This window comes from Camponotus vicinus, unplaced genomic scaffold (genome assembly GCF_025532165.1).
Source record: "Camponotus vicinus isolate PSW18456_S1 unplaced genomic scaffold, iyCamVici1.0 SCAF_9, whole genome shotgun sequence".
NCBI lineage: Eukaryota > Metazoa > Arthropoda > Insecta > Hymenoptera > Formicidae > Camponotus > Camponotus vicinus.
This window is the reverse complement of record NW_028141981.1, coordinates 4,023,167-4,038,092: the sequence shown is the minus strand read 5'-3', so window position 1 is coordinate 4,038,092 and position 14,926 is coordinate 4,023,167. Positions and strand designations below refer to the sequence as shown.

Genomic DNA, 14,926 nt, shown 5'->3' with positions numbered 1-14,926 from the left:
AAAAACAAGAGTTATGAGCGTTTGAGAGTTATGTAACATTACTGCAATAATCTAATATTATTCTTTGATATTAATACATAACTTTTCTATTAATATGAGAACTATGACATTTTGCTATGACTATAACAGTTATTCTTTCTTAAAATAAAAAATATACAATTTCAAAATATTTCAGCATTCTATTTCGATCTTATAGAACGTTATAAATATTAGATTTTTGTATAAGTGATTTATTGCAGTTAATCAACAATGTAACAAAATAGACGTAGATGATATATTTATCTTAAGAATTCGAAAGTATATTATTATCTCTTATCATACATATAAGACATGAAGAAAAGGATGTAATCTTTGCTTCAACTCAAATTATAAAAAATCTCGTATATCTTAGTATATTATACATATCATTATTAGGCATTCATCTCTATCATTTGTAATACAATGCATTCAATCATGATTAATAGTATTAAAATCAGTATTTATTATTTTTATTATGATATGTATTTGCACATAATATAATACATATTATACATAACATACATGCTAAAAACAAAAATTTCGTACAGATAGTATGAACTGTGCCAATTTACTTAAGTCTACTGTTTAATGATATCAGTTTTTTATTACATATATTACTATATATATAAAGTTCTTTATTTATATACATTATAAAAAATTGAGATGTTTACACAAATCTGTAGCCAAATTTAAATCAAAAATTGTGTGATAATATAATTTACAAATGATTGTATGTATTTACCGAGACATTCTTAATAATAATATTTATATAGTAGTGACCGCATATATAAAATAATATATTTATAAATAATGTGCAATAGGTTTTTTATATATTGACTTAATACACATTAGTCACTTAAATTGTGTAGTAGTATTTAAATCACATTGCACGATTGCTTTTATATAAATAATCAGTTTAAATTATTATATATGAGCAACTTACTGATTAGTTTCCAGTCTTTCAATAATTTTATTAAACAACTAATATTTGCTTTATCGTCGTGATCTCTACGAAACATGCTATGTATTGTATTGAAAATAATTGTATTTATAAACAACGTATTATATCCCTGTATTGCAACTAATATTTTACATAATTTAATCAATTTTATATTACATTACTCATTTTTATACACTATATACTAATTTTTTAAATAAATAGATTTGTTGTAGCCGTTCCTTGCATTTTATGTGATGGATTAATAGATATTAGTGGATACTAATAAATAAATCTGATAATATGTAAATTGTAACGTGCTAAGGTCATCTAGTGAGCATTTAAATTCCCGCCACATACCTACGATGAAAAATGGCGCATCTAGTACGAGCGCCGATAACTTCACTCGAGTAATTTTCAGAGATTACGCGCATGCGTGGGATGCTACTCCGACTTGTTCGTCAGAGGCAGCAGCGTCGGCCAGGCCAGGAGAGTCCAGTGTGCAAGCGACGAGAACGGAATCAGATGGTGGCGAAGATCGCGGATTGATAGGTCGCGGGGTGCATGAGAGAGAGGGAGAGAGAGAAAGAACAGGCGTTTACGCGACGGTGGTTGGCATAGGCTCTCTCTCTGGCAGGAGGACGGGAATATTTCTTTTCTGTGTGTACGCGTACGCGAACGACAGAGATAACGAGGAAAAAAGGCGACAAAAAGAGAGAGAGAGGGAGAGACAAAGAGAGCGCGCGCGACAAACCGTCGCGAGTGAAATACGGCAGTCGACGAACGCGGACTCGTCATCGACGAAATGATCCTCTAGCTCCGTGCTTTCTGGCCTGGTCCACGCACAAGGAAAGGCCGACGACGACGGGAAGGAAGTGGAGCAAGAGGCGAATCGTTCTCGTCTGGTAGTAGCCGAGCTTTTATTTTTTCGGGATAACGAACAAGGAAGAGAAAGAGAGAGAGAGAGAGAAGGATCGCTCTCACGAGCTTATAAACATACATGACACCACGCATATATACATATGTACACGCGACATGCGACGCTTGTACGCAGAAAGGAAAGAAGGAAGGAAGGATTAAGAACGACGTTTCACCTCGCGGTGGATTATTCCACGTCGCGTTTACTCGCGTCGAATCGTAAACGCGTTTCTCGCCCTTCGGTTAGGGCCTCACTCGAGAATCCGGTCGATCGACTAGTCGATCGTCGTGCTTGCGAGCGTTGTCTTTGTTTTTTTTCCGTTCCTTCCCTCCGTCCGTCCGTCCGTCCATGTGTGTGTGTGTGTGTGTGCATGATGTGTGCGTCTCTGCTGTGTCTCTCTCTCTCTCTCTTTCCTCCGAGCCCGAGCTCAATTCCCCTCTTTCTTCGCTCGCGCTGACTCTCTCTTTCTCTCTCGGTCGTTCAGTGTGCTGAATATAACGCTCCGTTTACATTATCGTCGGGGGATAAAAGTGCGCGTTGCCACAGTGTTGAAGTACGGCCGCAGAGCGTGAACTCTCTGCGAAAAGAGTTTTTCATCGGGAAGGCCCTCCCGGGGCACGGCGGATCGTCTGTCGGGCTCAGCTGATCCACGCGCGGCGAGAGAATCGAGAGGAGGAGGAAGAGGAGGTGGTGGTGGTGGACGCTAACAGCAGCGCTGCGGGGCGAGGAAGGTCTCCTGCCGAACTCAGCACCGCGACGATCGAGGAGCACCGATAAATATGTCGTCCCCCAGCGCCGGCAAGCGACGTATGGACACGGACGTTATCAAATTGTATCCTTGGAGAGCCGCTTTTTTTAAAAAATTCCCCTTCTCTCTGCTCTAAGCTGTGCCTGCGTATCCGATAAGTACCCCTGTCATTCCTCGTTTTTGCGTAGTGGCGCACATGTGAGAGCGGGACGCGATTCCAACGTCTGTCCTCCTCGCACGCGTGCGCCTGTGCTTGTGTCCTGCGTGTGTGTGTGTGTGTGTGTGCGCGCATGAGTGTATGAAAAGCTGCACAAATACACAATTTCAGATTTGTTGATTATCACTGCAAGATTTTTTCTTCGTGAAAATTCGATTAAACACCATTTTCCAATATTTTTACCGTCGACTCTAAGAATATTGACGTTCAAATTTCGAATGTTGACGTTTCAAATTCATGATTAGAGTTCAGTAAATAAAGATTGAAAATATATATTCAAAATATATAATTCGTGTATAAGTGTTTTCATATATGTTTCATATATCACACATTTTTATCGAAGCTTCTTTTCTCATGAACTAATTAAACATATATCTCCTTCAAATTATAAAAACAATCTTAAATAATGGTTTATGTAAACATTGAAACGTTTCGTTGAATTTGTACAAAGAGATATATTCTTTTAGATTTTCTTTCTCATCTTTCTGATTCTTGATACAATCTTAATAATTGTGTATATCCAGCTTTTCCAGCACTCTGTACATAAAATGTGTAAATTATGTGTATGTGCTAATTTCGCTGACTCGCTTATCGAGCATGATTATCGACTACGATAATTATTATATTGGCGGCGCGAGAAAAATAACAAGATGTGCTAAAAAGAAAAAAAGATACCTATTTTTAAGCAAGATATACACTATACATGATATACGTGATGTGTTAAAACGTCAAAATACTTTTACATTTAAATTTTCAATTTCTCTTTTGTCTATTAGTGTATATTGCTCCATTTAAGTCTCGTATTACAATATTTCACATCAAGTTTACGCGATAATGATGTTACGTATACAGTGTGCATTTGATTTTATTCGCGCGATCGTCGCGGGAACATTTAATCCATCATTGCGTCGCCGCGCTTCGACGTTTGGGCACAGCTGTTTTTAACCAGCTGACTTCTAGGCGCTTGCGCGTGTGCGTGCGAGGCAGGCGTGAGCGAGTGCGAGCGCGTGTTTATCTTGCTCGCTCGCGCGTTAACGACGACCACGTTCGTTTGGCCTCGTCGCTACTCCTTTTGTTTTCCCTTCCTCTCTGTCTTTCTTTTTCTTTCGCATTTTCTCTCTCTCTTTCTCTTCCTCTCTCTAACTCGGCTTTTCTCCCTCCCACTCTCGGTTTACACCTGCCTTGTTATTTACGCTTGTGAAAAAAGATCTTGTATGTCGTAAATTGTCGAGGACATATGTTGGTTTAGTGGTTGTTTTGTTGAGATAAATATCTTGGGCTCCTCTTTCGTAAAACTATTAGGAGAAAAAGGAGCGCGTACCTGCGTTACGCTTATTTAGCACTGATTATCGCGATACAACCGAGAGATCAATGTTCAGACACAAGTTTATTGAAAATTCCTTTTTTTTCTTTATCTATTTTTTCCGTTTTTCTCTCTCTTTTTATTTTTATTTTTTTTGTCTCTCTTTCTAAGAGCGTTTCTTTCGGAGGGATCCGGTGTCTTCGCTTTAGCTCTCTTCGAATTCCGCGACTTATTCTTCGGGACGGAATCTAGGAGACAAAGACGTAAAGAAGGAGATAGAGACACAGAGAGTAGAAAGAGAACAGCGTTAATTGAGACGTCACGCTCGTTCGGCGAATTCGAAGCGCGAGCGAAGTGACAGAATCGTCTTAGCAGACGCGCGTAAAAATAAAACGGCGACGATGGTCTCTAACGTGTATAGCATGATCTCTCGTCGCACTGACGTACGTACGGGTCGATATGTATGTACAATATTTCGCGACTAGAGTTTGTCATGCAATGCGGCCCGAAAACGTGATGGGCCGCTTTTTTCAACATCGATTATCGAAGGTCAGTTATATATTGTCGCTTCTTATTAATTCCGATCGGTAAGCGATGAATTATGGCGACGAAAACGATCGGAATTTCGTTTGGATCGGAATTTCCTTTTTCTCTTTTTGTCTTTAAATTAGAAAAATAATTCGGAGAATTTGATCTTGAAATAGATAACTATTCAGATGATGTGTCTCTTTCTTTCACAAGACAGCTGATACGTTTGAGAGATAATACACACAGATAAGGAGAACAAGAGAAGTTTTATTAACGTCAATTCCGCCGATTTGTAATCAACATTTATTGTTTAATTCCATAATCTCGCGATACGCCTTTAGTATTTCTCTTTGTCTACAAAGCACACAAAACGAGCGAGAACTCCAATTCTCGATACTTCGATATACTTCAGTTTTTTCCTTTCTTTTATACGCGTTATCAGATTTTTTATGTGACATGAATGATAGCTCATCGGTAATATAATTCTTTTATTCATCATGATATATTCAACGCGGGTTCGAAGGTCGGGAATTATTACAGAGCGGCGAAGAAAAGACTCAAAGAGAGAAAGAAAGAAAGGGAGAAAGAGATACAGAGATGCATGAATCAATATACCATATTTCTCGAGAAATACATCGTGCATTTAATTATACCGAAGAAAAGTATTTCGAGCAAGCGAACAAGATTGACAGGGCGATACGTTTATCGCGCATTGTAACATTACGATATTATCGCAATATGTAAAAAACTGTAATATGTAAAAAAAAACTGGAAAAAGAAGACACATAAAAGACCCAAAAATAACGATTACGATCGAAGCAAGTAAAATTGAAGAAATAAATAACAAAGAAGCACTTGGAAAACAGATATCTTTGCTTAAAATTTTAAAGGATATCTTCACTTTTTATAGATTTTTTATACATTGGCGCGTGCTATTTTAATCTATAGAATCGATATACTAATTATTTTATATGATTTTAGATGATCGAAAGTAGAATTTTCGACTCGTGAACGCGCGGCTTATTCTAGCTGCAAGATATGAATCGAACGTAAACAACATGCACATTCGCTGTTTCTTGGCCCGCGGGGTCTTTGCGAAATGCGTAGCTCGTGTCGTATCGAACCGCAAACATCGCGGCATCGAGATTATTCTCGTATACGAGCGTGCGTAGAATGAGCATGAGATGCATGACTCTAATCGATATATACACATCACTTCCTCTCATCATGCTTAATTTTATCATACATCGCGTCCTGTATTCGCTGGTATTCATAACAGGTGGAATATCTCGCGCGGCTTGATAATCCAATTTGTTAGCACCTCAGCAAAGCTCGTTAGTCCTTTCGCCATAACGGCTTATTAAATTCGCATTCTCGGCAGAGGTTACAGGTTAAACGAGATGTAGAAATATGAGAAATAGCTGCTTTTTACGACATTATTACATTTGCGCGTGGAAAATGACAATAAATGATTATGCGAATGGCAAAAGAGTTTGATCAACCGTTTCTTCGATTTTCTGAATAACGATTTTTACCTTAAAATTATCATGGATTTTTCGCAATCTTTAGTGAATGTAAAGAGAGTGAGAATATACAAAGAGAGTGAAATCACTAGAAACTGTTATCTAAAATAATTTGTTTTATTTACAATTTGATTTTAATTATCTTATTATTTAACGAATGTGTTGAAATTTAAAAATCACATTTTGTGATTTATTCTTTTTTTTATTACTTATTATTTGTTTCTATCTTTATTTTATTATTTGTGTTGAAAATTTATTAGCTTTAGAAGAAATTTTTTTTTCTTTCTTATTAGATGTTTCTTTTGTATAGGACATGAAAGATCACGAAAGAGAAACGAATCGTAATATATGACTCTGCTTTATATTGGGTGATTACATTTTCGCGATCGAGAAACATCGAGCTAATCGAGAAACATCCGCTTTATCAGAGGGCAGCGTACTGGAATTTACTTAACTACTGATAAATATTCTTTGTTTATCGTGATAACATAGGAATAATCAGACGTGCATAAACATGCGAGCGATATATTTTTAAAATCATATTTTTCATTTGGCGATGATTTTCTTCGTGACTGGCATAATAAGTAGAAATGATGTTCACGATTTCGCAATATTTTGGAATCATATATCACGCATTAATATCTCTAAATTGAGACGAACGGATATAAACTACTAGCAATGTATAAGCTGACCTTAAATCACGCGATATCTCTTATTTCGCGAAGTGCGCAGAGCACGATACGCTCTGTTCAAATGAATGTTTATGAAAAGCGATGCGTTTCGTACATATGTTTCTGGTTAAGACGAATGCACGTGATGCGTTTCGGAACCTGCGGCCAGAAATTTTCGCTTTAGGGTTGAACAAAATAATTTTTCAGTAAATGAAGAGATTAAAAATGCGAGTGTCGATCTTAAATAACGATGCCTTCTTCGTCCGATGCCAGTTTTTTTTTTTTCTCGTCCCGCATGATATTGATTACGCTACGTTGAAGCATGCATTAATGTTGCAAGCGCCTCGACGAGCGAAACAAATTGGATGCGTCCGCGTTCCCGTTTGTTCCGCTAGTGCGTTTTAGAGTTTCTGGAAAGTCTTTCGTTTGCACGGCAAACGATGTATTAGTCATAGCAGTGACCAGTTAGTTTATTTTAAGCCCTGCTCACTGTGCTTCGCTATTCCTACTTTGCTTGTCTCTCTCCATAAACTTTTATTATTTTATTCTCACGTCCATGATATCGCGATTTCGCGAAAGATTATCGTACATTGAATTATCTTTTTTATTTTCAGCGATAATTGTCTCGCGATTGAATCGTACACTTGCATAAGTCGATTAAGTTAGTTATAATTTTATTTTATTTATTATAATTTTTTTTATTTGAATTTTTTATTTTTTTTTATTATTTTTTTACTATTTTTGAAAAATAAAAATACGAGGTATATTTAAAAATCGATTCGCACTCACATTTCTTAATATTTCTCTTATATTCTCGTCTACGAGTTTTCTATTCCTCGTTGACTTTAAAGGGACAAGTACGCGCGGAAATCGACCCGTCTCGATATTTTTTTCGTTATTTCTCCCGTGGCGAGAGCATCGGCGCGTAAAAGTTGCGGCCCACTTTGCTCGACTGCTCGGTGAATTCGCCTACGTCGTGCTTTATACACATGCTTTATATATTCAGTTGAATTACAAAGTTTTGCGTACAAACTTCCTCTCCTCCGACGCGCGTGCACTCTTTGTCTTCCTTCCTCGCTGCTTTGTTCGTTCGCCAGCTGATCGACCTTACCGCAGTTCCCCCACCGTCGTCGTCGTTGTCTTGCTTCTGCGTTTTCTGTTTTTCCCTTCTCCCGTACCATTCATGCGGACGACGTCATTTAATACACGCTGCAAAAGCGAAGATACGAGGGACCTTGCGTTTTGCTGCATAATTGCGTGGGAAGTGCCGATCGTTTCATCCTGTATCCAGGGTGTTTTAGGTTGCGAGAGATATTTTAGAAGCGGAGAAAAAGAGAGAGAGTTAAAAAGTTTGTAGAGAATTATGAAAACTTTCTCCTTTTTTATATTAAAATTTGATCAAGTGAAGTTCTAGTTGGCGATTAAACTGAAAAATTCAACTCTATTACTCGTTTTCTCTCTTTCCTTTTACATCCTTGAAAATTAAACTCGCAATTTTTATTGATTATGTATTAAAAAATATCATACGTTGACACAGTCTTCGTTCTTTTTTCGTAGTCGAGAGAAAGTATAGTAATTTTGATGCGCATTGTATATCGGAAGGCGATACTCGGATTGTTAATTATCGCTCCAAGACCTCTTAGGATGACGGAAACGGTGCTCACCGTAAACGGAGCGACTTACGACGTTTATTCTTAACGGTTTCCAAAGTCGAATCCTTTTGCGCACGTCGTGGATTGTACCTAATTATAGTAATTAGACGCGCTCCTCGTTTAATGTCGATGATATACGCGTTTCATGCGCGTCGTGGGAAGCCGCGATAAAAACGGCCGCGCGTTTTCCGAGACGATTGTGTGACAACAGAATGCGATGCACGACCCGCGCTTTTGTGCTCGACGCAGTACGCGCGGATATAATTGAAAATGCGGATCTTTATTAGAGATAAATTTCTCGCTTTCTCTCGCTCCTCGCGCTCGTCGACTACAGTTTAAGCCGCTTATATGGGATTATCGCTCGTTACGCAATACTTATTTGTCGCTTGAGAGTATGCGCCGAGTTAATGTCATATATTTTCTTTGAAGCTTTGTAGCTATCCTCAACCAGAGTATTTTCAATACTTAACGTACGGATAATTGGTCTTTCTATATATAGTGTAGATCGTCGAGTATAATAGCTCGGTTTTATAGGAGATGCCTTTAATGCGAGCAACAGTGTTCTAATAATTTAAATTTGTAATGATAGGAAAATTTAGAGGATTTTTATTCGGCAACATTTCAAGTGAGAACTATACATTTTGTTTATTTTTTATTACGATTTTTTTATTAATAGTTATTTTTATAAAATCCACCTCTGTCTATATTCAAGCATCCTAGATGTACCCGCGATAATTGCGCGTCATAAATCGATACTCGTCGCAAGCGAAGCGAATTCATCCGCAATCCATTAATACGACATCGCGAAACGATCTACGATATTGTTCCTCAGATTCGCTTGATTCGCCGGTTCGAAATCACCGGCGGCGACGGCGGGGGGATCGTCCGGGTTATACTCGATCGCGATAAATCACATCGATATGAATCCCGGCGGGACTGCCGTGACTATTCGCGACGTTACAATGTGGATAGATTTTGCGGACTAATGTAATTTGGGATATACGCGCTATTTGCTCGTAGAGAAGTCTCCTTGTGTGTATCCAATGTCCAAATTAATCAATTATGCCATAATTAACGACACACTCGAGAGAGAGAGAGGGAGGCGAGATCGTTAATGGCTTACCATAAAGGCTTGAGAGCGCTTTTGCATACACGAGTGGAATAGGATAGATTATCGCGTTGCGGTTTCACTGCAAAGTGCGTATCATTTACGGGTTTCCGCGTGTTTCGCGCATGTGATATTAATTAACGATGAGCGCGCCGTAAAAATACAGGCCATCTCGTCTGCGGCTTTTTTGCGGACAATCCGTCGCCATCCAGTCGAAGGTCTTTCCGCATGTGTGATTATTTAAACGGAATGCATCGCGTCGTCTCTTTGCGGGAAGCACATGAAACATCAACAGCGAGAATGTCGGGGACACTACAAACAGAGAGCAGGTCTCGCTTGAATGCCTCTTATTTATTTTATAAATTCTAATTGGAATAATTTTATACCTGAAATAACGTTATACTATATTTTCTCTCGTTGAATCTGTCGACAAAACATTGTCTTTCATTGAGAGAAAATATTAGAGGGATGAAAGAGAGAGATATGTATCTGTAACGATTTTTCCTCTCGTTGATAATTTTATCGCAAAGTTCCGATCACTTTTTTTTCTTTTTACAATCGCACTGCGAAATTAGAAATCGAATCCTTCGATCGTGCTACGTCCGCAATTTCTGCAAAGTCGCCAACTCTCTTCCCCTCGTTTTTCTCTCATAAAGTCATAAAACGCTGCGCGTTAGAAAATGAAAAACCTCTCATTACGCATCTCGCGATTCCTTTGGTTCGGCAAACATTCCATCTATCGTGCTCTTTATGGATACCTTTTATATACGTGATCGTGTGTTTCAGATTCAAACATAATTTATATTAACTTGCGTTAGAAAGCAGAAGGTTTATTCCGTCGATTCCTCCTATGTCATTAACTTTCATCGCAGTTAATTATTTCTGTGTATTTCTTTCCTGAATTTTCTTTCTACCTTGTGCTACATTTAATTGTGTGTTCAAATTTATTTTGTAATATATACATTTTTTGATAATGTTTTTACACTATAAAGTATACGATTAAAATCATTGTCCCATAAAAGTCTCAGCTTTATCTGTGAACGTACCTAATATTTATAAATGTGTGTGTGTGTGTTTTATTATTAATTTGTTTTATTTATTTTCAATCATAGATTCTTCCTCTCCGGCTTTTTTCTTTTTTAAATTTTCTGGAACATAAATTTAGCCTCGATTTTTCTTACTTGAATATATGATCGTGATATTGAGGAAGCACGACAGATGAAAAAGAATTACGAAAACCGTTCGGTAAAATGGCATTAAAGTAATGTATATGGGATAGATATGTAAATCTGTGGAAGGAAAGGCGAATGCGTCCTCGGCTCGCTCAACGTTGTAAACAGCAACATTGCGCGGGTAGAATGAGAGAATGTAACGGTCCCCCGGGATTGAGCAATCGTTTCCGTCCGTCGTCCCTGTTCGTTTATGGTGTATCTTGCGTATTACAGCTCCACCGATGGGAATGTGAAATCCTTGGAGCGTTATGGCCGTTAGAGACTTCCGTTCGGACAATTTCGACGGGCGTGTCATTCAATTGAATTAAACGTTGCGCTCATTTTCTACAACGTATTCCGGGATTCTGTTATTGTATCGTTGTAACGCATTTCGCTTGCTCGTCGATGCGTGAATTTGTTGCCAACAGTTGTTTCGTTTGAAATTATCTCACTCTCGCGCAAAACATCGAGTACCGTTAATTTGCCCTGAAACAAATACGACATCATTTTCTCCCTTAATTTCGCATCTCGCATTTTCAAATAATACATTTCGTTTCTCACCGCGTAAAAATAAACATTCGAAATTAAAATGTAAAATTGAACGCCAAATTATGGAAGATTTTCAAGATAAATATTTTCTATTTATCTCTCGATAAACCTGATATTTTTCATATATCTGTAGGAATAACTTGTTTTTGTATCTTTTTTAATTGATTTTTCAATTTCCAACCTTCCGATGTCAGCGTTCAACGTTGAAATACGGAGGCTGCTCTCTAATAACGCGCGTTGGATGCGCGTCTGTCAGACGCACATGCCTCCGTTCCTCGTAACAGAATGCTTACCACGGCTAATTCAGCCGTGTGTATATTAGAGCACATGAATAGAGATGATCGTTTGATGAGACCTACACGCGAGATGATATCTCCATTATTCTACGATAATGGAGTAACGCGCTGGGGAAAGGCCGACTACGATTGCGGATTCCGTGCCAGAAAAAGTAACTACGACTTTCAGGTGCCCCTCTCTCTCGTCACGATAATGATAACTCACGTATATGCGGACTGTACGCGGAGAAAAGCGATTGTTCGATGATTCGCGATGAGAGATTGGCTCGAATCGAAATGCAAACGCGCGGTGATTCCCGATGCGATTTCCTTCCCTTCCGTCACGAAATTTTCCTTTGTACTTTTCGAGCGTTTCATATCTTATCTTTTTCATGTCTCGCCATCGGGAGAGATATCAAGCGGGTTTCTGTTTCAAGTACCGACTGCAATTTTTATTGCGACGTCAACTCACGTTCCTTGCCAGCAATCTTCTGCTCTCAAGCAGACATATTGCTTCTCTTTCGCTTCATTTTTAACATGATTAAAATAAATGTAAAATCGTGAAAGTAGATATGAGCAAATTTATAAAAATGAGAATAAAAAAATAGAGAAAATTTAAAAGAGTGTAAAAAATTTTTTATAAAGAGTACGGCATCTGCTGCCCAACTCGGGGTTGAGTTTCATTTTTGGTGAATCGAGTTATCGTACCGTGAAAAATCGCCGGTAAAGGTATTTTTTTACAAGGGTAAAAATGAAAATTTTTATAAGGATGAAAATTAAACGGTAACTCGGTCCGTCTGGAAATTTGCATACTCGTAATCTACGCATCATTAATTTTAATTTAAGTCAAAAATGAAATTCACAACCTCAAGCTGGTGAAATTTTGTGCAACAGACCTATGGACGCTTGTCTGCATTTTTTATGAGATATTAAAAATTTCAAAACTTCGTTGATTAAAAGCCAGTAAAAGTCAAAAGTGACATTGGCTGCGTTCAGCAGAAAAAGCTGCTTTGCAACTGTTGTAAAATTCGTGAACCTGATTGGTGTATGCTCTTAATTTTGACTGAATCTAAGAGCATACACCAATCAGATTTACGAATTTTACAACAGTTGCAAAGCAGCTTTTCCTGCTGAACGCAGCCATTGTAAGAAACGTTACTACTTTTAACGTAACAATTTATAGTTTATGTAATTACTCGATATTATAATAGAAGAAACTTGTAGCTTCAACTGCTGGGGTGCCCCGGATGAAATGTGGGGGCGGAGGTATAGTCGCTCTAATCGATGCCGCGTGACGAGGGCGTGCTATCGCGTGTCGCAACGAGAGAACGATTAAGCCGCGCGCGTGTAAACGGGGCGAGACCCACGTGCGATTCACAACCACCAGGTTATTTCCTCGGAGCATCCGTTCATTGTTCGCGGGGAACGATGCTGCGCGAGGGATTCGTGCAATATATGTTTACAGCGCGCCATCATCGCATGTTGAGAGAACACGAGCGGCTACGGAATTGCGTTCGCGAAACGTGATGCTGCGAATAACAAAATTCTGGAAGCTGTCTCTATAAGTGAGAGCAAAAAGAGCCGTTCGCATTTATTGAACGAAGCCTGTAACCGTTCGCTGCGAAACATCGAGGAAAAAGTGTTACCGTAAGTCGAATAACGATATGCGTGTTACACGTCATGCACGTTTGATTTTTCCTTTTTCCATAATTTTCCACAACGGAATAAAAAAATTGCAAGTACGATATTTTATTTCGCAAAAAGCACCGCTTTTAAGCATCTGAGATCGATAAAAATCGAAAATTTAAGACAGGATATAAGCGATTATCTTGAAAAATTTTTGTTTCAATAGATTTTGTACGTGTTTAGATGTAGACATGAAAAATGTGTTCAAAGCACGTCAACGTCATTATGATGTTAATTTATCGTTACGGTGAATGTACAAGGTTGATTTGGATATCTCAGCAGCTTTTATGTCGCTTTACGACGCGAGAATTTTAAATTGACATTTTTATTCCGACGCGTTAAAAAAGTGCTTCCGCGTTTTACGTGTGCATAGTGAGGTTGTTAAATAATTTAATTAAAATGGGTTTTTATTGCCGCGCCACGCGCGATACAGATTTTGCGATAAATGTATGACTATGAATTTTACAATATAGCGCACTCTCCGAAAGAGAATCGCAAGATTATTGCGTGATACTGTAAACGCGAAACTTAACAAACAATTTGACACTTAGATTGCATGGGTATTTCGATTTAATCGCTTAATTTTTGCGGCGAAAAATTCTTTGAGATTTTTATGCATTCGAACGAGATGGTTTGCGACTTGCTTCGACATAATTATCGTTGAAAAATTCGCTTGCGTTTCATACGCAACGGAGTTTCGTCTCCCGAGAGAGCAATACGGTAACTCATTTTTTTTACGCGCAACACCGTTTAGATAAGCACTTTCTAATGTACGCATCGAAAGTTTTATTCTTACACAAGCGATAAGCGAGCCAGCGACCTCCACTAGCAAGTTTTAGTTAATGATGTATGTATGCGAGAGTTTATTCCCTGCAATCCCTGTCCTGTTTGAGCGTGTGTTGTCTTCATCAGGGATGTTGTGTTATCATAATTTTGCAATGTGATAAATGAAAATTGCAATATTTTTTTTTTACAGATTTTTAATATTTTCTTTCCGAAAACATATAATTAATTTATCAAATTTTTTTAGAAGTAGAAGATATGCTTTTAAGATCGGCAAAAATTTAAATTTAAGTTATGAATATAAATATACATTTTTGAAGATTTAGATTTAATTTTTACAAAAATATGTATAAAAAATTTCATTTCATTTCATTCAAATTTCATTATAAATATTTGTAAATTTAAACTTGAATTTTCATGACATAGTTTATATAAAAAATTTATCATTGAAATTATATTATTAAAACAAAATTTTATATGTTCTAAATTTATATTGAAAAAATATATATATATAACAATTAACGTACACACATACACACACGTTTCTATTTATATTTAAACGTACATATAAACCACGAGCCAGCATGAAGCGATAGAATTAAAGTTGCGTGATTTAAAGATGTTACTACAAGTTTAATTCACATTTGAACCATATAAATTTTAACAAAACAAACAAGAGAAAAGAAAAAAATTGTTACGGATTTGCATTGTCACTCAGCATGTATGTGTATTGTGCCAGTTAGATAGTCGTATGCTGGCTGTAACGCTCCGCCGCGGTCTCCGACACAGTTTTACATC

At 37.7% G+C, this 14,926-nt stretch overlaps 1 protein-coding gene and 1 long non-coding RNA gene across 3 annotated transcripts in view; one reads left to right on the top strand and one right to left on the bottom strand.

The window, feature by feature from the left end:
- The first annotated feature begins 1,421 nt into the window (after window positions 1-1,421).
- Window positions 1,422-14,926, top strand: part of Ubce2h (ubiquitin conjugating enzyme E2H) — a 37,717-nt gene continuing 24,212 nt past the window's right edge. The window contains exons 1-2 of one of the 2 annotated variants that reach the window (XM_083108918.1): window positions 1,422-1,860; window positions 2,359-2,706. In XM_083108918.1, coding sequence (XP_082965044.1) covers window positions 2,654-2,706 — 53 coding nt within the window. In that variant the 5' untranslated portion in view covers window positions 1,422-1,860; window positions 2,359-2,653. The remainder of the gene's footprint in view (window positions 1,861-2,358; window positions 2,707-14,926) is intronic. The other variant, XM_083108919.1, reaches the window with a different exon arrangement.
- Window positions 4,237-7,917, bottom strand: LOC145977166 (uncharacterized). Its single transcript, XR_014440446.1, has 2 exons — window positions 7,880-7,917; window positions 4,237-4,390 (listed from the first exon to the last, which is right to left on the bottom strand). It is a non-coding gene; the product is annotated as an uncharacterized LOC145977166 (long non-coding RNA).